The 23,229-nt window shown below is 42.7% G+C and overlaps 1 protein-coding gene across 2 annotated transcripts in view; it reads right to left on the bottom strand.

The window, feature by feature from the left end:
• Positions 1 to 23,229, bottom strand: part of TDRP (testis development related protein) — a 141,228-nt gene that overhangs the window by 54,401 nt on the left and 63,598 nt on the right. Inside the window, exon 2 of one of the 2 annotated variants that reach the window (XM_050800218.1) lies at positions 8,723 to 8,912. In XM_050800218.1, coding sequence (XP_050656175.1) covers positions 8,723 to 8,827 — 105 coding nt within the window. In that variant the 5' untranslated portion in view covers positions 8,828 to 8,912. Of the gene's footprint in view, positions 1 to 8,722; positions 8,918 to 23,229 lie in introns of those variants that run through there. The other variant, XM_050800219.1, reaches the window with a different exon arrangement.

Raw genomic sequence — 23,229 nt, 5'->3', positions numbered from 1 at the left:
AAGTGAAACCCACAGACTAACTCTAATGGTAAGAATAGCAGCTTTTAGACACACTAAGTCATGCCACCTTAAGTTCTCGCAAAAATCAGTAAAAGTACATCTTATCAATTAGGGTTTTAAACTCTCAGGAATAAAAATTTCAACCTATTATTAACATTTACAGGTGAAGATTATAAAGAGTAATATGCTAAGGCCTGAGAGGCAGATATTTAAGCCCTCATCATTCTACCATTCAGTGGCTTACTAAAAGGACACAGTCGAGACACCTGGAATTTACCTAGCTAATTGCTTGAGGAGTTCCACAGGCCCAAGCAAGTAGAAGAATCCACCACTGTCTTTAGTGAGCTGATATGAGTCTGGGAGAAGATCCTAAAGCTGTGCTTTCCAAATCAGTTGGCATTCACTAAAAACACTACTGAGGACCTGAAATAAGGCTAGTAGAAATAAGTTTCTAATTATTCAAATTTCAATTTAAAAACATTTCATTTCAGTTACCGGAAAACTTTTAAGTATGTTTGGAACAACTCAGATAAAGCAACCTAGTCTTTCACCTGTACGTTTTATAAACTCTAAATACTGACCAAGTATTTCTGAAGAAAACTTAGCATCCAAATTGATACACATTTATTAATATCTTGTGCTGGTAAATGTAAAATACACATAGATTTGAGACTGAGTATGAAAAAAATGTAAAGGATGTCAGTAACAAATTTTATATTGATTACCTATTGATGTAATATGCTGAATATATCAATTTTAAATATTGAATTAAAACTTTTTAATGTGGCCACCAGAAAATGTTTTGCTATGTTTCAGTAGAGGAAAGCACCACTCTGTTCCACAGGCAGGAGCTCCCCAAGCATCAGTTAAGAGGAGCCAGCTGAATCCAGAGTGCATAAGCAGCGCGCAGGATCCTCCTTCCCTTCTAGAATATAATTTGACCCTTCCTGCTTCCTCTCAAGTAATCACCCACAGAGACTTGACTCAAGTGCTTCTGCTGACTGAATATCTGACTCAGCTCATATGAGAGTCCAATTAGACTAACCCTACAAATATCTGTTTACCCAAGAATGAATCTGCATCGACATCAGCTCCCCTAAGGCTGGAGAACTCCTGCTCCCTGCTCCAGATTCCAGAGTTCCCATCCTGACTCAATTCTGCAACTCCCATTGGGTGCCGTAATGTGGAAACCCCACACCAGGTACACTCCTCTCACGGGCACTGCTGAGCCCCACGTGGGCCTGGCTCCCTTCCTGGTCTTGGGGATAGAGCAGTGAGCATTCAGCCTAGGATAAGATGGTCCTCCGGAGAGGCTCGCACTGTCTGAATGTCTGTCGCACAAGTGAGAAGTGCCTGAATGCGGCTGTCCCAGGACCCTCCTGCCTGCACCGCACCCCACTCCACTGTCCACATCAACTCAGCCAACGAGCACGTTCTGGAGCAAGGGATATCAGAAAGCCAAATCCTAAGTCAGTAAAAAGCATTAACTATTTCTATTATTCAATAACAAGACCTACTTTTTCTTCTTTGTGTCTGTTTGCCAGAGAAAAATATTAAGGGCTGGATATGGATGATTTCATTTACTTTTCACTTTTTCATTTCATCCCAGGGGCAGGACAACCTGGTTTGCACATGTTGGCCATGGGGACTACGAGGTTTTTAGAAGTCTTCATTAGGCTTATAAACAAGTAAGAATTTGCCAGGGTTTGAGAATTATGACTCCTTTAAAGTCGAATGCTAAATTAGCCTCCTATCAGTCTCACAACTACCTGAAACACAAGAGGACATTTCCCAGAGAAGAAGGGCCTAACTTCAACTGTCACCTGACTCCAAGTTGCAAATCCTGCCTCCCTGTAAAGATAGGATAAATTTAGCAATTTTATCTTGAAAACATGAATACAATGGGTTGTACCTACTTGACTATATAAGAGTATGATTTCTTTCATCTTCACAATCTGTGCCTATGATGTGTTCCATCCTAAGTGCTCCTTCATAATAAAATTATTTTCTTTCTCTTCCTATATTGTTAAGTTTTCTTCGTTGGGAAGGGTTTTTGTTTTTAAAACAAAATGTCTGCAACCTTTCACCACTGATAAAGAAAAAGCTTCTGCGGCATTGTTAAAACAGGGAGACTTCAATCAAGGCTATCTCAATAGAGGAGAGAGGTTTGGTTCAACTTCCAACAGGCAAAGACAGCTGTGATTTGCAGCCAACCGCAAAGGGGTCTTGAGATGGAAAGTGACCAAGAGAAGACATCAAGGGTGGGGGATTCTTGCTACAGGTGGGCCAAGAACTCAGATATCAAGGCCAGGGGATGAGGAACTCAATCAGACATCAACGGTAAGAAGGTTCTCACTGAGGGGACTTCTACTGAGGCTGGGCAGGAAAAAAGCGAGGTCCTGACTAAAGCCGGGTCAGGGAGAGTCTGTTGGCAGCCATGTGGCCTTCCCGGTCCCTCCTGCTTTGTGCCCATGTGTCAGATGGTGGCATCAACCCATATCAAGGTCTTATGAACAGGGGCTAAGCACCGCCTCAATAAACACTAGTGATAGCTCTACTTATCCCAATTTTACAGCTAAAAAAACAAAACTGACACTTGACTAGGTCAAGTGGCTTAGCAAAAGGCAGAGATGGGGTGTAGATTCAATCATGGCTCACCAGAAACCAAGTCCAAATCTAAACTACCCAACTGTACTTTCATGCAAATACAGTCATCTTGACTACAGTTCCATACATTCAATGACATGGTAACGGGTCTGGTGGAGAAGTCTTTAGAGGTCTTCATTGTAAACATATAAGAAGGCTTGTAAACATGTAAGAAGCTATTGAATATAAATAAGAGAAAGGCAAATTAAAATCACATTAAGATGAGACTTTTCCTCCATCAGATCTAATATCTTGAAGACATGGGCATCACACCACGCTGGAGAGAAACATTCGCATAGGCTGCTGGCTGGAATGTAAACCAGGAAGCCTCTTTCAGAGGGCAATTTGGAGACATCAAAACCACAAATGCATGCATCCTTGGACAGCTCCACTTCTAGACACGTGAAATAACCATGCTGCAGGCCTATAATAGAAAGAGACTACAAATAACCCCCTAAAGGCATCAATGGGGGACTCGTTTTTTAAATTTGTATTTAAAAACCTGTATATCCATGTAAGGAAATGCAATTACTGTGGACTGAACGTTTGTGTTCCCAGAACTCATATTCCCTCATGTGATGGCATATGCAGGTGGGTATCTGAGAGGTGATCGGGGTGAGATGGGAGTCGTGAGGGTGGGGCCCCCAAGATGGGATGAGTGTCCTAATATGGGGGTAGGAAGCTGGAGCTCCCTCTGCCTTGGGAGGATGTAGTGCGAAGGCAGTGCCCTCTGCAAACCAAGAAGCAGCCCCTCACCAAGAACGAAGCACCCTGATATAAAACTTCCAGCCTCTGGAACTGGAGAAATAAATGTTTGTTGTTGAAGCGGTCCAGTTTATCCTATTCTGTTACAGTGGCCTGAATGAAGTAGGATGACTGTATAACATTTAACACACAAATACAGACAAAAGAATGAGGAAGCTCTTCATGTACTGGTAAGGGCTACAACTTACTGCAAATGGGAAAAGGCAGGTGTGAAGGTGTTCACTGCAGGTTAAAGTCTGCATAAGAAAAGAATTTTATTTTTAAAGAGAAATAATGGAAAACAGTAACAAAATGTTAGCTATGCAAGGAAAGGCCTCTGCCTCCCCACACACCCGACCTCTGGGTAGAACATCAGGCCTTTTCTAGATTTCAGAGCACTCATCAACACCAGCTATTGAGTCTACTCCACTCCTTTCTTCCCAGACACCACTAAAGCAAACGTCACAGAGCCTCACAGTGCCATAAAATAGTGACTTTGTGTCATCTAAACTAAGATTCACTATTCCTTGGCTCTCCTCATCTCCAAGCATGATTTTACAACACCTGAAACAGTCCTTGATTTCTTTCTTCCTTTTTCTTTGCAATGTCTATAGAATATGTCTAAGCCTTTTAAGTTTGTAAGTGAAAATATGCCGAAAATTCTGAGTTTTGTTTAGAAAGCCATTAGTTAAGGCTAGCCAACTCACTATGCAATCCAGTTTAGAGGCAACTGATGAACTTGTCTACACTGTCCCTGTTAGACCCATCTAAACCATCCATGTTGAACAGTTCTCTGCACTTCTTTCCCTACTATTTGCATAAAACTTTGAGGGGCAGAGGTTAGAAAACGGCTCAGCAACCTTTATATCCACCATAAGAGGCCCAATGAAATAAATTTTGTCACAGAAATTTAATATCATTTAGTATCACATAGCCTTAAAATGGATTTTTTCCAGCTAGCAGTGCTGAAATGGGAAGCACTCCATGAGACACATGCTATGAAGAGAACAACTCAAGGTACAGAAAAATGTGAACAGTGAGACAGCAAATCTTTGTTTCTGAACACACACTTATGTATCTGCATAAATGTTTTATGGACAGATATACAAAAGAACTTAACAATGTTTCCCATGGGGAAGAATTTAAGACCTAACAATCTCAAGAAATATTTTACCATATGCATTAGCAGTTCTTCTTTAAGTAACATCAGATTCATCAAAACTTGTATCTTTCTGTTGAAGGATTGCAATGAATGATTCTCCTTATAAACCTTGCAGTTATATTTTAATACAAAATACAAAATAGATGCGTATTTGTGACCCAAAAAAAGGCCCATAGCCTAAAAGATGCTCAAAGAAATGTACTTTCTAAAATATTAAAATTATTTTAGTAATAGTTAAGTGTCTCTTAAATCCAAGTAAGTTTGAATGCTTCACATTTCAAATTTATTAGAACCAAACATGATCTACTTTTTCACTAAAAAAAAAAAAAAAAAAAAAGCTGTGTAACCTGATGTTCAAGAAAGGCAACAGGACAGGTATGATTGCAAACTGAATGCCTTTCTAGAATCAAGCAGAATGTGCTCTCAACCTGCACGTTCAATATTACACTGACTGAGATTTGGAGGGTAGGACAAAAGACTAAGAATGAAACAGAACTGAGAACTTCTAACATGACAGTGAATTTAACAGATTCAATAAATCCTATTTGCATATTAATTCCTACTTCTCTCAACTTAAAAATTTTGTAGGCAGAAGTTTTATGAGACTTCATGAATTTTAAAATTTAATTCTAATTTAAATTTAATTCTAACTTGTCTTAATTCTAAGTTAGCTTTGCAATAAAGATCAGTCCTCTTGAAGAAATTAAATTTAGAATATGACTAACCTGTCATAATTAACACAAATTTTCTCTATTTTTATATAGCAATGTTTTTCAACACAAACTTTAGATACCCTTAATAAAGTAACATAAAAACCAGTCAAAATTTACAAGTAGCAGATAACTGGGAAAACCTTGGGTACAGTGATAGCTTTTTAAATATAATACCAAAGGCACATCCACGAAAGAAATAATTCATATTGAAGCTTCATTAAAATTAAAAACTTCTGCTCTGAAAAAGACACTGTCAAGAGAATGTGAAGCCACAGATTGGGAGAAAATCTTTGTAAAACACATACATATAAAGGACTAGTATCCAAAACATACAAGGAACTCTTAAAACTCAACAATGAGAAATCAAACCACCTAATTAAAAAACGGGGTGAAAGATCTAAACAGACACCTCAACAAAAAAGGGACACAGATGACAAGCACGCATCTGAAAAGATGGTCATGTCATTTGTCATGAGGGAAGCACAATTCAAGACAAAGAGAAACCACCACACACCTACTAGGATGGACAAAATCTAGATACTGACACCACCAAAGGCTGGCAAGGAGGTGGAGCAAAAGACAATCTCATTCATTGCCCATGGGAGTGCAAACTGGTGCAGCCACTTTGGAAGACAGTTTGGCAGTGTTTATAAAACTAAACTCTCACCATGCAATCCAGCAATCAGGCTCCTAGGTATTTACCCAAGTAAGTTGAAAACTTACATTCACACGAAAACCTGCACCTGATGTTTACAGCTGGTCTGTGAATAAACTGATGTTTATTCATAATTGCCAAAACGTGAAAGCAACCAACATGCCCTCCATAGGGTGAAGGGATAAACTGTGGTACAGCCAGACAGTGGAATAGTATTCAGTGCTAAAAAGAAATGAGCTACAAGCCATGACAAGAAACGGAGGAACCTTAAATGCATCTAAGTGAGAGAAGCCTACCTGAAAACGCTACACACTGAATGCAACCGAATGACATTCTGGAAAACTATGGGGACAGTACAAAGATCAGTGGTTGCCAGGGGTTCTGGGGAGGGAGGGGGCACAGAGAGTCTCTAGGGCAGCAAAACTCCTGTGTGTGGTACTATAATGGTGGGCACACGTTAGTACACATTTGTCCAAACCATAGAATGCACATCGCGTGAGCCCTCCCAGGTGAGGACCATGAGCCCGTGTAGGTCCACAAATTGTAACAAACGCACTACTCTGTTGCGGGTGATGATACCGGGGGGCCGGGGATTCATGAGAACTCTCTGTACTTTCTGCTCAAATTTACTGGGCACTTAAAACTGGATACCTGAAAAATAAAGTCTATTAAAGTTTTTTCTCCCCACCAAACCCATACACACTTTAGACGTATAGATGACAGGTGGGGCGCGGTGGCTCACGCCTGTAATCCCAGCACTTTGGGAGGCTGAGGCGGGCGGATCACCTGAGGTCGGGAGTCCGAGACCAGCCTGACCGGCATGGACAAACCTCGTCTCTACTAAAAATAGAAAATTAGCTGGGCGTGGTGACACATGCCTGTAATCCCAGCTATTCAGGAGGCTGAGGCAGGAGAATCACTTGAACCCGGGAGGCGGAGGTTGCGGTGAGGTGAGATCACGCCATTGCACCCCACCCTGGGCGACAACAGCGAAACTCCATCTCAAAAAAAAAAAAAAAAAAAAAAAAAAAAAACCACAGTACAGATGTTAATTCTGTAAACAGAAAATCAGAAAAGGAGCTTTATCGAAGGCACTGCCACTGATTGAATCTAGGTAGAGGATATGAGGAAGAATCTCCTATTCTACTTTTCTGCATGTTTGAAATTTTTCAAAATAAGAACTTAAGGCCAGGCGTGGTGACTCACGCCTGTGGTCCTAGTACTTTGGGAGGCTGAGGCCGGTGGATCACTTGAGCCCAGGAGTTCGAAATCTGCCCGGACAACATAACAAGACCCCATCTCCACAAAAACGGGTTTTTTTAATTAGCCAGGTGAGGTGGTGCACGCTTGTAGTCCCAGCTATTACAGAAGCTGAGGGAAGAGAATCGCTTGAGCCCAGGTAGGTTGAGGCTGTAGTGAGTCGAGATTGCGCCACTGCACTCCAGCCTCGTCGACAAGGCAAGACCCCGTCTCAAAATAAAAACTTAACAAAAAAAAAGTGGGTTTCAGGATTAATTAGGAAAAATGGGAGAACATAGGAAGGCTCAGTTTAAAATTTTCAAGGCTCTATCCAGAAAGAGCAATATGGCTCATCTTTGACCAACATTCGTTATAGTTTCTGCAGTTAACTCTGTAGCCACATATAAATTCTCATCATTACATTCAAAAAGAGAGCTGTTTAGAGTAACTATTTTGAAATTTAAAAAAAAAGGGTAGGTAAGCACTAACACTACCTAAAAGAAATTTCTCAGACAAGTTCAGATAGTAACCATATTTAAGCGCTTAACATAATCGGCTCCATTTTCCATGAGTTGGGAACAGAATTTAACTTTCATAGGAAATGTCTATCAAGAAGAAACAACTCCAGTCCCTAAGAGAAACTCTTCTGCTCGGAAACTATTTCCAAGTCCTCGGAAGAAAGGTACAAATCCTTAGCTTCCATTCAGCCCTAACAGCATCAGGAGGAAGTTGCCAAACGTTTAACAGAAAAAGATATTTTATGACCCTCATTCAAAAAAAAAAAAAAGCTGGATTTCTGACCTAAATTTCATTGTACATGAAAAAGAGCACTGCAATGGAAAAAGGGGGACGGGGGGAGGGGGCGCACATCTAAGGCACAGAGGGCCCACCTGGGAGCACTTTTAATTAAAAAATTCTAGACATACCAAACATATCTCTACACTCGTCAGGCAAAGGCCTTTCAGTTTTCAGTATAAGGGACTTCTGCCGGCTTCCTTCAGAAAAATCAAGGATTTCAGAAAATACTTGTTATGCAAACAAATATTTAGCCCACTTAACATTGAGCTGCGGTCGTCCAAAGCTGCTCAGTGTCCGCGAGGAGGCCGTCCGGGTGCGCGATGATTCAGGCCTTCTCCGCCAGCTCCGCCCGGGACGCGAGCACCCGGCGTGGACCTCGGCGTCCTGGGCCCACGACGCCCAGCTTGCGGGGTGCGCGCCCTGCGTCCCCGTTCTCCAGGGGCTGCGCCCCGAGTAACACGCGTGGGGGGCACTGGGCCCCCCTGCAATCGACGAGAACGCCAGCAGCCCTGGCCAGTAACGCGGGGAGGGGGTCCACGCGGACCACAGAGGAAACTCAGCCCGGGACCAGCCTCGGGTCAAGTTCTCCTACTCCGCACTCTGGCACCTAGCGGGCCGCGCCCCGGGGCTACGCAGCCCCAACCTCACCTGCGCGCCCAAACTGTGCCCCTAACTACCCGCACCTCCACCTGCGCGCCGCCCACCCTCGCCCTCCACCTGCGCGCCCCGGGCCTACTCGCACTCCCCACCTGCGCACCCCCTCACCTGCGCCTGGGCGGCGGCAGCGGCCGGTGGCGGCCCCCCACGCAGGCCGTCCTCCTCCTCGGGGGGCTCGTCCAGCAGCACCCGGCCCCGGCCCAGCTTCCACATGGTCGGGCGGGCTCCGGCGTCCCTCCGTCCGAGCGTCAGGCTGTGTGGGTCCGCGTCCCTACCGGCCACCGGACGCTCTGTCTGCGGCTCCTGCGGGACGCGGGCCCAGTGGGCCGGGCGGGGCCAGGCGGCGGGCGGGGCGTCCCCCAAAACTAGACCCGCCCCCTCCCCACCACGCCCGCCCCAAACCCTCCCCAGGACCCGGCCCGCCCCCAAACCATCCTCACAACCAGGCCGGCCCCAAGCCCTCCTCAGAACCAGACCCGCCCCCAAACCTTCCCCAGGCCCGCCCCAAACCCTCCCCAAGACCAGGTCCGCCCCCGAACCTTCCCCAGGACCAGACCCGCCCCCAAATTCGACCGGGCTCCGAATCCCATCCCCCACAGACAGGTCAGCCACGGTCCCCTCCACCCAGTGCCGTCCCCGCCACCGCCCTGGCGAGACCCTCGCCCCTCGCTGCTCTACTGAGCGACGTCCTCACCCCAGGCTACCCCGTCACCTGGTCCCCCCACCTTGGCCCCCACCTACCCCTAGCTGCTTCCTCACCCGGGAACCCCCCCATCCTGAGCCCTCACCAAGCCCCTGGCCCTTCCCTCTCCCCTGTTCCCTGGGTCCTCCTCTACCCCCGAGCCCCGACCCGGCCCCCGCAAATTCCCCTCAACAGGTTCCCTCCTTCCCCCGCACCGACCCCCACTCATCCCGGGCTCCCCCTCCCCCCACCCGCTCCCCGACCCTGGCCGGAGGGCGTGGCTACGTCCGCCCGGGTCACCAAGGCAACGGCCGAGAGGCGCAGTGCGCACGCGCGCCCCTGACGCTCCGGCCGCCGCTAGGCTGAGGTGAAGGTGGAGAGCTGAGGTGAAGGTGGAGGGCGCAGGATCCGCGGAGCTGCGCCCGTACCCCAGCGCTTCAGGGCATCCCTCGGAGCCTGGGCGCCGGGCCTCCGGGGCGTCCGGGACTCGTCCCCTCTGGCGCCCGAGGTCGCAAGATAGCGGGGGACGCCGAGAGGAGGCCGCGCCCAGCCCGGGTGGGCGGTGGGGCCCCTGGGGCCTGGGGCGCCGCTGACTCGGCCCGGACGGACGGCGGTGGGGGGCGGGGATGGGGTCGGGGTGCCGGGCCGCGCAGACACCCTGGGGCCCCCGCGGAGCCCGGGGTGGGGCCAGGGCCCGGAGAAAGTTTTCCCGCGTGGCTATGGCTTTGTCAGAGTCCGGAGCGGGAGAGGCGCCCACAGATTCCTGAGGACAGAACCGCCTGGTTCCCGGGCCGAAAGGAGCCGGCGAAGCGACCCCCGAGCCCGGGACGGACCCGCGGGAACTGGGGACTGTGGACGTCCGGATCTTCCTGGGCGTCCGCACCCGCCCAGCAAGTTAATTTTTGCCGCGACGCACTTCGTATCGCTTCTTTCTCTCACCAAATACGTATTCATGTGTGCAGTCATGTAAAAGCGCATTTTAAAGGAGGATCCAGAACTATGAGCTCCCTTGAAAAACTGCAAGCTTCGTAACTTTACAACTCTTAAAAAAATGAAATGTACCTTTAGAGTTTCCCAGAAGTGATGAGCAGCAAAGCTTTTAAAATGAAAGGGGCTCTGAATTGTCTTTGGGAGCTGCCGGCCAGGATCCCCGAGAACCGAGGGGGTGGCGCCCGTGCCCAAGGCCTGGGGGGACCTCGGGGCCGTGCGCGGGACGCGCAGGGACTGGGCCTGGCAGGGGCCTCTCAGCCGAGTGGGAAGAGCCAGATACTAATCTAATGGTACTAACCTAACTATACCATCACCCAGAGAGGAGGGCAGCACCCCCACCGACACCCCTACCCCGTGACCGCTAAACCCACCAGCCACAAACATCACGAAATAGAATAAAACACGGGCGCCTACTAAGGACCACTCCACCCAGTACAGACAATTTGAGAGTTCCTCTTCACGCAAATATTAAGAATGTTAAAAATGTATATATGCTCCTTTCAAACAGGCCTAATAAGCCAGACCTCCTGGGCTAGAAGGCTTAGAAAATTGCAAATGCAAGATGGTATGGTGTTTCTCCGGGGTGCTGTCAAAATAAGCACACCGCAAGCACAAATTGATGAAAGTCAAAAACTATCAAACAGAGGTTGCAAAACAAAACCAGGATCCAAACACAGCCCATTCAAAGACGCTACAATTTAAAACCAACTCAGAACGCTTGGACAAATAACACAAATCCCCCTGGCTAATGCGAAGGAACACAGGATTTATGCCCAGACAGCTGGCTTCCTCTCAGTCTATCGACATCCACTCCATGAATTGTCATTAAACTGTAAGCCCCTGCAAATCCACTACAATCTGGAAGAAGGAGAGGCTTGTTAAATCAAAAAGCTAACTTGTTGAATATTTTAGACATTTAGCTTTCTTCTGCAGAAGAGCACAGCTGGTCAGGATATCTACAACCTAAAGGCCTGACACAAATGAGAGGGAAGGGGGTTGGGTGGGAGAGAGAAACAGGTGAAAGGGCTGTTACTGAGCAGCAGGCATTTCTGGAATTTTGAGAACTTCCCCGAGTTCGATGAACTTGACTCAGTTCATTAATTACCTCCTCTATGAGTTTTATATAATTAAGTCATGCTATTGTTAAAAGTCCATAAGAGGCATACTTTACACAATCCAGTGTCATAAAAATACAATTGTTACCACTAAAAATTCATTTGGGATCGAGAAAGTCATGGTTAAACAATCTTTTCATTTACTGAGGCCTCAGTTGGAGGGAGCTATTCATTTTAAACTGAATTGCCCTTATTGGCTAATTTGGCCACTGAAAATTCACTGGTGCAGGAACTCTTAATTTTTTACTAAGTGAAGATCAAGTGTGTCATCAGTCTCTGAATTCAAAATGCATAAGGCTCAACTTAGTGAGATTTTGCTCTGGCAAACTTAATTTTAAATAGGAGTGGGGTTTGGGGTGCCATATAGAACTTTCTAGCAACCAAAGCTGTTTAAAAACTACAACAAGTTTCTTATCCGTGGAGGTAATTAGGCAGAGGCTGGATCTGAAGACAGTTGTACCCTCAGTCCTCTCTGACTTTTTAAAAAAATGAATACAAAATATTTTACATATTTAGGGGTACATTTGATATTTTGTTACAAGCATGTAATGTGTAATGATCAAATTAGGATATTTGGGTATTTTTCAATTCTATGTGTTGGTAATATTTCAAGTTTTCCTTTCTAGCTATTCTGAACTATACAATGCATTGTTGCTAACTATAGCTACCCTACTCCGCTATCAAACATTGCCTTCTAACTGCATGTTTGTCCACATTAACTAACCTCACTTTACTTCTCCCCCAACACACACACCTTCCCAGGCTCTAGTAACTACCATTCTATTCTCTACCTCCAGGATATCAGGATTTTTTTAGCTCCCACATATGAGTGAGAACGTGTGATATTTGTCTATGTCTGGCTTATTTCACTTAACATAATGATCTCCAGTTCCATCCATGTTGCTGCAAATGACAGGATATGATTCCTTTTTATGACCGAATACTATTCCATTCTGTATATGCCCCGCATTTTCTTTGTCTGTTCTTCTGTTGATGGACACTTAGGTTGACTCCATATCTTTACTATTGTGATTAATGCTTCAATAAACATGGGTATGCAAATATCCCTTTGATATAATAATTTCCTTTCCTTAGATATCCAATAGTGGGATTGCTGGATCATATAGTAGTTTATTTTTAGTGGTTTTTTTTTTTTTTTTTTTTTTGAGAAATCTATTGCTGTACTAATTTACATTCTCACAGTGTATAAGCTCCCTTTTCTCCACATCCATGCCAGCATCTGTTATTTCTTGTCTTTTTTTTTTCTTTTTTTTTTTTTAGACGGAGTCTTACTCTGTCACCCAGGCTGGAGTGCAGTGGCACGATCTCGGCTCACTGCAACCTCTGCCTCCCGGGTTCAAGCAATTCTCCTGCCTCAGCCTCCCGAGTAGCTGGGACTACTGGCGCATGCCACCGTGCCCGGCTAATTTTTTGTATTTTTAGTAGAGACAGGTTTCACCGTGTTAGCCAGGATGGTCTCAATCTCCTGATCTCATGATCTGGCCGCCTCGGCCTGCCAAAGTGCTAGGATTACAAGCGTGAGCCACCACACCCGGCCTATTTCTTGTCTTTTTAATAACAGCCATTATAACTGGAGTAAGATGATATTTCACTGTGGTTTTGATTTGCATTTCTCATATAATTAGTGATGGTGAGCATTTTTTCATATACTTATTGGCCATTTGTATGTCTTCTTTTGAGAAATGTCTATTCATGTCCTTTGCCTACTTTCTAATGGGATGATTAATTTTTTTTTTACTGTTTAGTTGTTTTAGTTCCTTGTGTATTCCAGATATTAGTTCCTTGTCAGGCGAATTGTTTGCAATATTTTCTACCATTCAACAGTTTGTCTTCACTCTGTTCATTGTTCCCTTTGCTATGCAGGAGCTTTTTAGTTTGGTACCACTTGCCTATTTGTGGTTTTATTGCCTGTGCCATTGCGGTCTTAGCCATAAAATCTGCATAGACCAATGTCCTGAGTGTTTTTTCTGCATTTTCTTCTAGGAGTTTTATAGTTTCAGGTCTTACATTTAAAGCTTTATCCATTTTGAGTTGATCTTTGTATTTTGGGAGAGATAGGGGTCTAGTTTCAGTTTTCTGCATATGAATATCCAATTTTCTTAGCACCATTTATTGAAGAGCATGTCCATTCCCCAATGTCTGTTCTTGGTGCCTTTTCAAAAATAATTTGGCTGTAAATACATATATTTATTTATGGGCTCTTTATTTTGTTCCATTGGTGTTTGTGTCTGTTTTTATACCAATTCCATGCTATTTTGATTACTATAACCTCGTAATATATTTTAAAGGCAGGTAGTGTGATGACTCCTGATTTATTCTTTTTTACTCAGGATTGCTTTGGCTATTGGGGCTCTCTTCTGGTTCCACATGAATTTTAGGATTTTTTCCTATGAAAATTATATTGATGTTTTGATAGGGTTTTCATTGAATTTGTAGATTTCTTTGGACAGTATGGTCATTTTAACAATATTAATTCTTCCAATTCATGAGCATGTGATGTCTTTCCATTTGTTTGTGTCCTCTTCAATTTCTTTTATCAGTGTATTGTAGTTTTCCTTGTAGAGATCTTTCACCTCCTTGGTTAAATTTATTCCTAGCATTGTTTTATTTATTTGTTTGTTTGTTGTAGCTTTTGTAAATGGGATTGCCTTTTTTCTTTCTTTCTCAACTAGTTCATTATTGGTATATGGAAATACTACTGATTTTTGTATGTTGATTTTGTATTCTGCAATATAACTGCTTTTATCAGATCTAAGAGTATTTTGGTTTTTCTTTAGGTTTTTCTAATGTAAGATCAAGTTATGATCTTTAGGTTTTTCTAATATAAGATCATGTTATCTGCAAAGAGTGAGAATTTGACTTCCTCTTTTCCAATTTGGATGCATTTTATTTCTTTCTCTTGCCTGATTGCTCTGGTTAGGACTTTCAGTACTATGTTAAACAGGAATGGTAGGTATGGTTATAATCTTGTCTTGTTCCAATTCTTAAGGGAAAGGCTTTCTGTTTTCCTCATTCACTATGATGTTAGCTGTGGGTTTATCACATGGCCTTTATTATATTGACGTATATTCTTTCAGTGCCTAATTTGTTGGGAGTTTTTATCATGAAGGGATGTTAAATTTTATCAAATGCTTTTTCTACATCTATTATCATATGGTTTTTGTCCTTCCTTCTGTTGATGTGATGTATCACCTTTATTGGTTGATTTATGTTAAGCCATTCTTGCATCTCTGAGATCAATTCCACTTAATCATGGTATATCATCTTTTTGATGTGCTGTTGGATACATTTTGGTAGTATTTTGTTGAGAAGTTTTGCATCTATGTTTATCAAAGATATTGACCTGTAGTTTTCTTTTTCTGTTGCATCCTTGTCTGGTTTTGGTATCAGAATAATGCTGGCTTCATAGAACGATTCAGGGAGAATTCCTTCCTCTTCAATTTTTTGGAATAATTTGAGGAGAATTTGTGTTAATTCTTCTTCGTAAGTTTGGTAGAATTTGGCAGTAAAGGCATGCAGTTCTAGACTATTCTTTGTGGGGAGACATTTTATTACTGATCCAATCTCATTATTGGTCTGTTCAGATTTTCTGTTTTTTCCTGATTCAATCTTGGTAGCTTGTATGTGTCCAGAAGTTTATCCATTTCATCTAGGTTTTCCAGACTGTTAGTATACAGTTGTTCATAAGGGCCTCTAATGATCTTTTGTATTTCTGTGTTATCAATTGTAATGCCTACTTTTTCATTTCTGATTATATTTGGAACTTCTCTCTTTTTTTCTTGGTTAGTGTAGCTAGCAGTTTATCAATTTTGCCCATCTTTTCAAAAAAACACCTTTTCCTTTTGTTGTTCCTTTGTATCTTTTTTAGTCTCCATTTCATTTTGTTCTTCTCTGATCTTTATTATTTATTTCCTTCTTCCAATTTTGGGTTTGGTTTTTTTCTTGGTTTTCTAGTACCTCGAGTTGCATCATTAGACTGTTTATTTGAAATACTTCTACTTTTTTTTTTTTTTTTTTTTTTTTTTTTGAGAGAGGATCCCACTCTGTCACCCAGGCTGGAGTGCAGTGGCATGATCACAGCACACTGCAGCCCCAAACTCCTACGCTCAAGTGGTCCTTCCATCTCAGTCTCCCAAGTGGCTGGGACTACAAGTATGCACCACCACACTCGGCTAATTTTTTTTTTTTTTTTTTTTTTTTTTTTTTTTTTTTTTTTTGAGATAGAGTCTTGCTCTATGGTCCAGGCTGCAGCGCAGTGGTGTGATCTCGGCTCACTGCCACCTCTGCTTCCTGGGTTCAGGAGATTCTCCTGCCTTAGCCCCCCAAGTAGCTGGGATTACAGGCACCTGCCACCAGGCCTGGCTTTTTTTTTTTTTTTTTTTTGTATTTTTAGTAGAGACAGGGTTTCACCATGTTGGCCAGGCTGGTATCAAACTCCTGACCTCAAGTGATCCTCTTGCCTCAGTCTTCCAAAGTGTTGGGATTACATGCGTGAGCCACTGCGACCAGCCTACTCAACTAATTTGTTTAATTTTTTTGTAGAGATGAGGTCTCACTGTGCTACCCAAGCGGTCTCATTCCTGTCCTCAGCAATCCTCCCACCTCTGCCTCCCAAAGTGCTGGGATTACAGGAATAAGCCACCACGCCTAGCCTTTCTACTGTTTTGAGGTAAGCATTTATTGCTGTAAACTTCCTTCTTAGGGCCGGGCGCGGTGGCTCAAGCCTGTAATCCCAGCACTTTGGGAGGCCGAGACGGGCGGATCACGAGGTCAGGAGATCGAGACCATCCTGACTAACGCGGTGAAACCCCGTCTCTACCAAAAAAACACAAAAAACTAGCCGGGCGAGGTGGCGGGCGCCTGTAGTCCCAGCTACTCGGGAGGCCGAGGCAGGAGAATGGCGTAAACCCGGGAGGCGGAGCTTGCAGTGAGCTGAGATCCGGCCACTGCACTCCAGCCTGGGCAACAGAGAGAGATTCCGTCTCAAAAAAAAAAAAAAAAAAAACTTCCTTCTTAGCACTGCTTTTTTTTGTATCCCAAAGGCTTTGGTATGTTGTGTTTTGATTTTCATCTGTTTCAAAACATTTTTTTATTTTCTTCTTAATTTCATTCTTGACTCAATGGTCATTCAGATTTATGTGGCTTAATTTCCATGTATTTGTACAGTTTTTAAAGTTCTTCTTGTTATTGATTTATAGTTTTATTTCATTGTGGTCTGAGAAGATATTTGGTATTTTGATTTTTAAAAATTTGTCAAGACTTGTCTTGTATCCTGACATATGGTCTATTCTGGAGAACATTCCATGTGCTGATGAGAAGAATGTATATTCTGTAGTTGTTGGGTGAAATGTTCTCTAAATGTCAGTTAGGTCTATTTGGTCTAAAGTACAGTTTAAACCCCCATACTTCTTTGCTAATTTTCTGTGTAGATGATTTGTCTAATGCTGAGAGTGGGGTGTTGCAGTGTTCAACTATTATTGTATCGGAGTCTTGCTCTCCCTGGAGATCTAGTATTTGCTTTATTTACCTAGGTACTATGGTGTTTGATGCATATATGTTTAGAATTGTTATATCCTCTTGCTGAATTAATCCCTTTATTATTATATAATGACCTTCTTTGTCTTTTTTTTAGTATGTTTCACTTAGACTGTTTTATCTGATATAACTACTCCTGCTTACCTTTGGTTTCCATTTGCATGGACTATCTTTTTCCATCCCTTTGCTTTCAGATTATATGTGTCTTTACAATTGAGGTGAGTTTCTTGTACACAGCACATAATTAGGTCATATTTTGTTCGTTTGTTTCAACAGTTGTCTATTGTGCACTTAAAGATGATTTTTAAATCCATAAAACATATTTATATATTTTATGTGAAAAGTTTAATCCATTACATTGAAGGTAATTATTGATATATGAAGCCTTATCTTTGTCATTTTATTAATTGATTTCTGGTTGTTTTGTATATCCTTTGTTCTTTTCTTTTTCTCTTATTGTTTATCACTGTGGTTTGGTGGTTTCCTGTAGTGATAATATTTGATTCTTTTCTCTTCCTTATTTGAATGTTGGTTCTACCAGTGGGTTTTATACTTCCATGTGTTTTCATGATGACAGACACTGTCCTTTTACTTTGAGATGTAGGCCTCTGATATGGTTTGGCTCTGTGTCCCCACCCAAATCTCATCTTGCAGCTCCCATAATTGCAACGTGTTGTGGAAGGGAGCTGGTGGGAGATAATTGAATCATGGGGATGAGTCTTTCTTGTGCTGTTCTCATGATAGTGAATAAGTCTCATGAGATCTGACGGTTTTAAAAACAGGACTTTTCCTGCACAAGCTCTCTTTCTTTGCCTGCTGCCATCTGTGTAAGACATGACTTTCTCCTCCTTGCCTTCCACTATGATTCGGAGGCTTCCCCAACCACATGAAACTGTAAGTCCATTAAGCCTCTTTCTTTTGTAAATTGCCCAGTCTTGGGTATGCCTTTATCAGCAGCATGAAAACAGACTAATACAGTCTCCCTTAAGTATTTCTTTTAGGGCCAGTCTAGTGGTGAGTATTTCCTTCTGCTTTTGTTTATCTGGGAAAGACTTTATTTCTCCTTCATCTACGAACTATAACTCGGCTGAGTACAGTATCCTTGGCTAACATTTTTTCTTTCAGCACTGTGACTATATTGTCCAATTATCTCCTGACCTATAAGGTTTCTGCTGAGAAGTATGCTGTTAGTCTGATAGAGTTTCCCTTATAAGTGACAAGATGCTTTTCTCTTGCTGTTTTTAGAATTCTATTTTTGCCTTTGACCTTTGACAGTCTGACTATAAGGTGCTATGGAGACCTTTCTGAATTGTATCCATTTGGGGATCTCAGAGTTTCCTGTGTCTGAATATCTAAACTTCTTGTTAGAGTTGGGAAATTTTTAGCTGTTATTTTGTTTAAAAGGTTTTCTATCCTTTTTGTTTCCTTTTTACCCTCATGGACACTGAAAATTTGAATATTTCATCATGATGTTAGACAAAAAGCAAATTTGATTTCAAAATGGGCTGTAAAGCAGTGGAGACAACTCAGAACATCAGCAACGCATTTGGCCAAGGAACTGCTGATGAATGTACAGTGCAATGGTGGTTCAAGAAGTTTTGCAAAGGAGACAAGAGCCTTGAAGATGAGGAGCTTCTTCATGGCTCCTCCTCAGAAGTTGATAACCACCAGTTGGGAGCAATCATTGAAGCTTATCCTGTTACAAGTACACGAGAAGTTGCCGAAGAACTCAACATCGACCATTCTATGGTCATTCAGCATTTGAAGCAAATTGGAAGGGTGAAAAAGCTCAATAGGTGAGTGCTCATGAGCTGAGTGAAAATTTTAAAAAATTGTCATCTTGAAGCGTCATCTTCTCTTATTCTACGTAACAACAATGAACCATTTCTCATTTGCATTGTGACATGCAATGAAAAGTGGATTTTTTATGACAACCAGCGATGACCAGCTCTGTGGTTGGGCTGAGAAGAAGCTTCAAAGCACTTCCCAAAGCTAAACTTGCACCAAAAATAAAGGTCATGGTCACTGTTTGGTGGTCTGCTGCTGGTAGACAATCCACTACAGCTATCTGAATCTTAGCAAAACCATTACACCTGAGAAGTATGCTCAGCAAATCAATGAGATGCACTGAAAACTGCAATGACTTCAGCTAGCATTGGTCAACAGAAAGGGCTCAATTCTTCTCCATAATAACGCCTGACTGCACATCGCACAACTGCTTCAAAAGTTGAACAAATTGGGCTACGAAGTTTTTCCTCATCTGCCATATTCACCTGACCTCTTGCCAATCCACTACCACTTCTTCAAGCATCTTGAGAACTTTTTCTGGGAAAATGCCTCCACAACCTGCAGGATGCAGAAAATGCTTTCCAGGAGTTCATCAAATCCCAAAGCACGGATTTTTACACTACAAGAATAAACAACCTTATTTCTCATTGGCTAAAATGTGTTGATTGTAATGGTTCCTATTTTGATTAATAAAGATGTGGTTGAGCCTATTATAATGATTTAAAATTCATGGTTCAAAACTGCAATTACTTTTGCACCAAACTAATACTTGGTTCTTTATGATATCTCTGGTAAATTTCTCATGTATATTCTTTTTTTCTTTCCTTTTTTTTTTTTTTTTTTTTTTTTTTGAGACAGAGTCTCACTCTGTCGCCCAGGCCGGAGTGCAGTGGTGCGATCTCGCTCACTGCAAGCTCCGCCTCCCAGGTTCAGGCCATTCTCCTGCTTCAGCCTCCCTAGTAGCTGAGACTACAGGCACCCGCCACCACGCCCGGCTAATTTTTTTTGTATTTTTGTAAAGACGGGGTTTCACTGTGATAGCCAGGATGGTCTCAATCTCCTGACCTCATGATCTGCCCACCTCGGCCTCCCAAAGTGCTGGGATCAAAGGCGTGAGCCACCACGCTTGGCTTCTCATTTATACTGTAAACTGTTTTTCTGATTTATTTGTATTGTTTATCTGTGTTCTCTTGTATCTTGCTTAACTTCTTTAATATCATTATTTTGAATTTTTTTCCAGGATTTTACAGCTTTTTTTTTTTCATTGCTGGAGAATTATATTCCTTTAGAGGTGTCATATTTCCTTGCATTTTTATGTTTCTTGCATTCTCATGTTGGTATCTGTGTATCTGGTATAACAGTTGCTTTTTCCAATTTTTTAAATTTACTTTTGTAGGAGAGGATTTTTTCTGAAGATGTATCTATGCTTTTGGCTGGGTAGGGCACTTTGGCTTTGATTCTGGATGCATGCAGTGGTCTAGTCTCCATATGATTTCTTTGGCTGTAAATAGTGTCAGTGGTATCTGTGATTTCCTCAGTGGCTTAGGGTGCGATTGTTAGTGGAGGCTGTGGTAGAGTTTTGCTGGAGATAGGGACACAGGGCAGCCAGTCCTTAGGCCCCAGTGGTGGCAGCAGCAGGTCAGGCATGCCTGGCCTTGGGCTTCAGGGCAGCTTCTGCTGCACTGATTGAGCCAAATCTTGGTCCTCCAGGTGGCTTGCTCAGGTGTCAGTGGTGACAGTAGTGGGCCAGGGGAGTGGGTAGGTCCTTGGGCCCCTGGGTAGCAAGCATGACAGGGACAATGGCAGTAGTAGTGGAGGGACAACCCTCTGGTTCCCACGTGGTGGTAGCCCCAGTGGGCTAGGTGGGCCAGTGCCCTCCTCTCAGACTTTGAAATCAATGAGGTGGGTTATGTTTTGCCATGGTGCCCATTCCTCAAACACCTATGGACCACGGAGGGCATGAGTATTCAACAGAGTCTGCGCTCCCTACTCCTGGTGGTTATATTCACCAAGTTAAAGTGAGACTCACAGAGAAACTTCCACTCTCCTGAAAGTGGTTTTTATTAATATAAAGGAAACAATTAATAATATCTGGAGACTTCAGGTAATCTGTAAACTTTAAGATCAATATGGCCTTAAAGATCAACCTTCATATCCTGATACATTAAAATTTATATTTGTATCCAACCACATTTCTCTCTGCACTACCTGAAACTGTAAGAGTATGTTAATATAACACTCTATACCCTTGCCTACCTTCTGTAAACCTTCTCATATACATGCTTCTATGACTGTACCATAGTCATATGTACTACACCTATATACTACAGTGTTAAGAACAAGGTGTTTGCCAAATAAATATTCACTAATTGATCAATTAATTCTCTTCATTGAACAGTATTTATAAAATAAAAATAAAAGTTACATCTAATATTGACTGCTTTCTCTATGCCAGGCATTCGTTAGTATTTTATATACATTTTCATATTTAATGGAAAGACCAGAGCAAATTGACCTGGACTGCAATTTTAGCTCTACTAAGAAAACACACAATCTGAAAGGATTTCCACCAAACTGTAATGCTGGTTACCTGTGAGGGGTAAGCTTGGGGGAACAGAGTGAGAAAATTCCACTTTGGTTTGTATAGTCATAGATGTATGAATTATAACACACACACACATTTTGTATAAACCTTATATATCTAGTATGTGTTATGTAGGCAAAGTATTTAAAACTTATCTGCTGTTTTGAAGTTTTAAGAAATTTAATGCTCTATAAAATGTAAAACATTTAAACATTGCAACGGATAGGAAATTTACAACAAATTTAAATTAAATATGATTGATATTTTCTAATTCATTTCTCTTATTTTTCATGTTCAAAGCCCTACCATAACCTTTGTGACCATATCCAAATATATACATAATAATGTGCATATATAAAAGGTCATACTTCTGCCATTAAATATAAAGTACACCATAATAATACTAACAATCACATATATATACAAAATTTGTTTTTTGTCTTGGTACTTTTCTATATTTTTCAAATTAAAAAGTTATTTGACAAATACAAATAATTTTGCTCTATGGCTTCCTAACTATTGTGACCTTGAGCAAGGCATTTTGGCATTTTAGCATGGTAGCTATGATCATCCTATAAGATAGGGATGATATGGCTTCATGGGGTCACAGAGATGAACAGATGAGACATGGATGGGGCACAGTATTGGCACTCAGATGTCGTGCAAGTCACTGTGAGGCTCGGGGGTTGAGTGCCTGCCCAACCCTGAGCCTCAGCTCTTCACTCACACTCTGAGCATGACACCCCCACCACCTGCAGAGCCCCACTAGCACACAATGGGTGCATGCAATGTGTGAAGCACTAAAACCATTAACCCACTTGTTCATTGGCAGACAAGCTCTGTGTGGGGTGTTGAGGCTGCTCAGGGGATCTGGACACAGCCTTTATTCCTCATCAGGACAGCCTTGCCCACTCACATTCCTAAATGAAGTATGAAGGCAAGGACAAGCAGAAGTGACCCACCCCAGCCCCTAGGGCCCCCTCCCGGGAGAGTGTCCCCATCCAAGGTGCCTCACCTTGCTGAGGCCAGTGGTGACCGCCATGCTCTCATTACCATGCCAGAGGCCATTGCCTTTTCATTAATTCCCACTTCACTGCAATGAAATTATACAATTATAAGAACAATAAATACACTTATCCTTGCACAGCAGGCTTTATTTTCAAAGCACTTTTATATCTGGTGTCTTGTATGAGTCACAACCAATATCTTAATTAACAAGGGTAATATTTATTTCCTTTTTAAAAATTATAATTGTTGTTAAAGTTGTTAAAAAGTCATCCATGGCATGTGTTAAGACAGGGAGGAAGACTTTTTTCAGGGGCCATTGTGACAGGTGCAGGGACCACTGCAACGGGGGTTTGGCAGTGGCAAAGAAAGGATGGACTCAGTTCCAAATACAGCAAGGAAAATTGGGAGTTTACAGCAAAGGAGCAGGGTGGGGGTCTGTGGATGAAAAATGCTGAGAGGAAACATAAGAGTTAAGGGGGATTCTGGCTAAGCTGAGTGACCAGGATTCTTCAGAAGGCAGGCCAGGATGATCCCTGGGGGAGGGTGGGGATGAGGAATTTGACTAATATTAAGCGTGATCAGGTATTGAGAGTGGGGGGGATCTGGATAAACCAGCCTAGCAGGGTTCTTGCTAAAGGTGGGCCCTGCGGGTGGAGATGGAAGCCCCAGGTCAGGCCTGGTGGAGGAGAGGGCTCAGGAGGCTATCTGGTGCAGGAGAGAGTTGCCATCAATCAAATGTCCTTCTTTCCTCTGAACAATGTAAATCCATTCCTTGTTGTGTCCCCTCTTGTTTATTAAGAACCAGCAGATCCATCTGGTGAGACTTTGTGGTAAAGGGCATTTGCAGGATGGTCTGAGCAGTCAGGCATTTAATGAAGGATGTTTCTTTGAA

The sequence above is a fragment of the Macaca thibetana genome, chromosome 8 (genome assembly GCF_024542745.1).
Source record: "Macaca thibetana thibetana isolate TM-01 chromosome 8, ASM2454274v1, whole genome shotgun sequence".
NCBI classification, from domain to species: domain Eukaryota; kingdom Metazoa; phylum Chordata; class Mammalia; order Primates; family Cercopithecidae; genus Macaca; species Macaca thibetana.
This window is presented reverse-complemented; position numbering and strand designations above follow the sequence as displayed.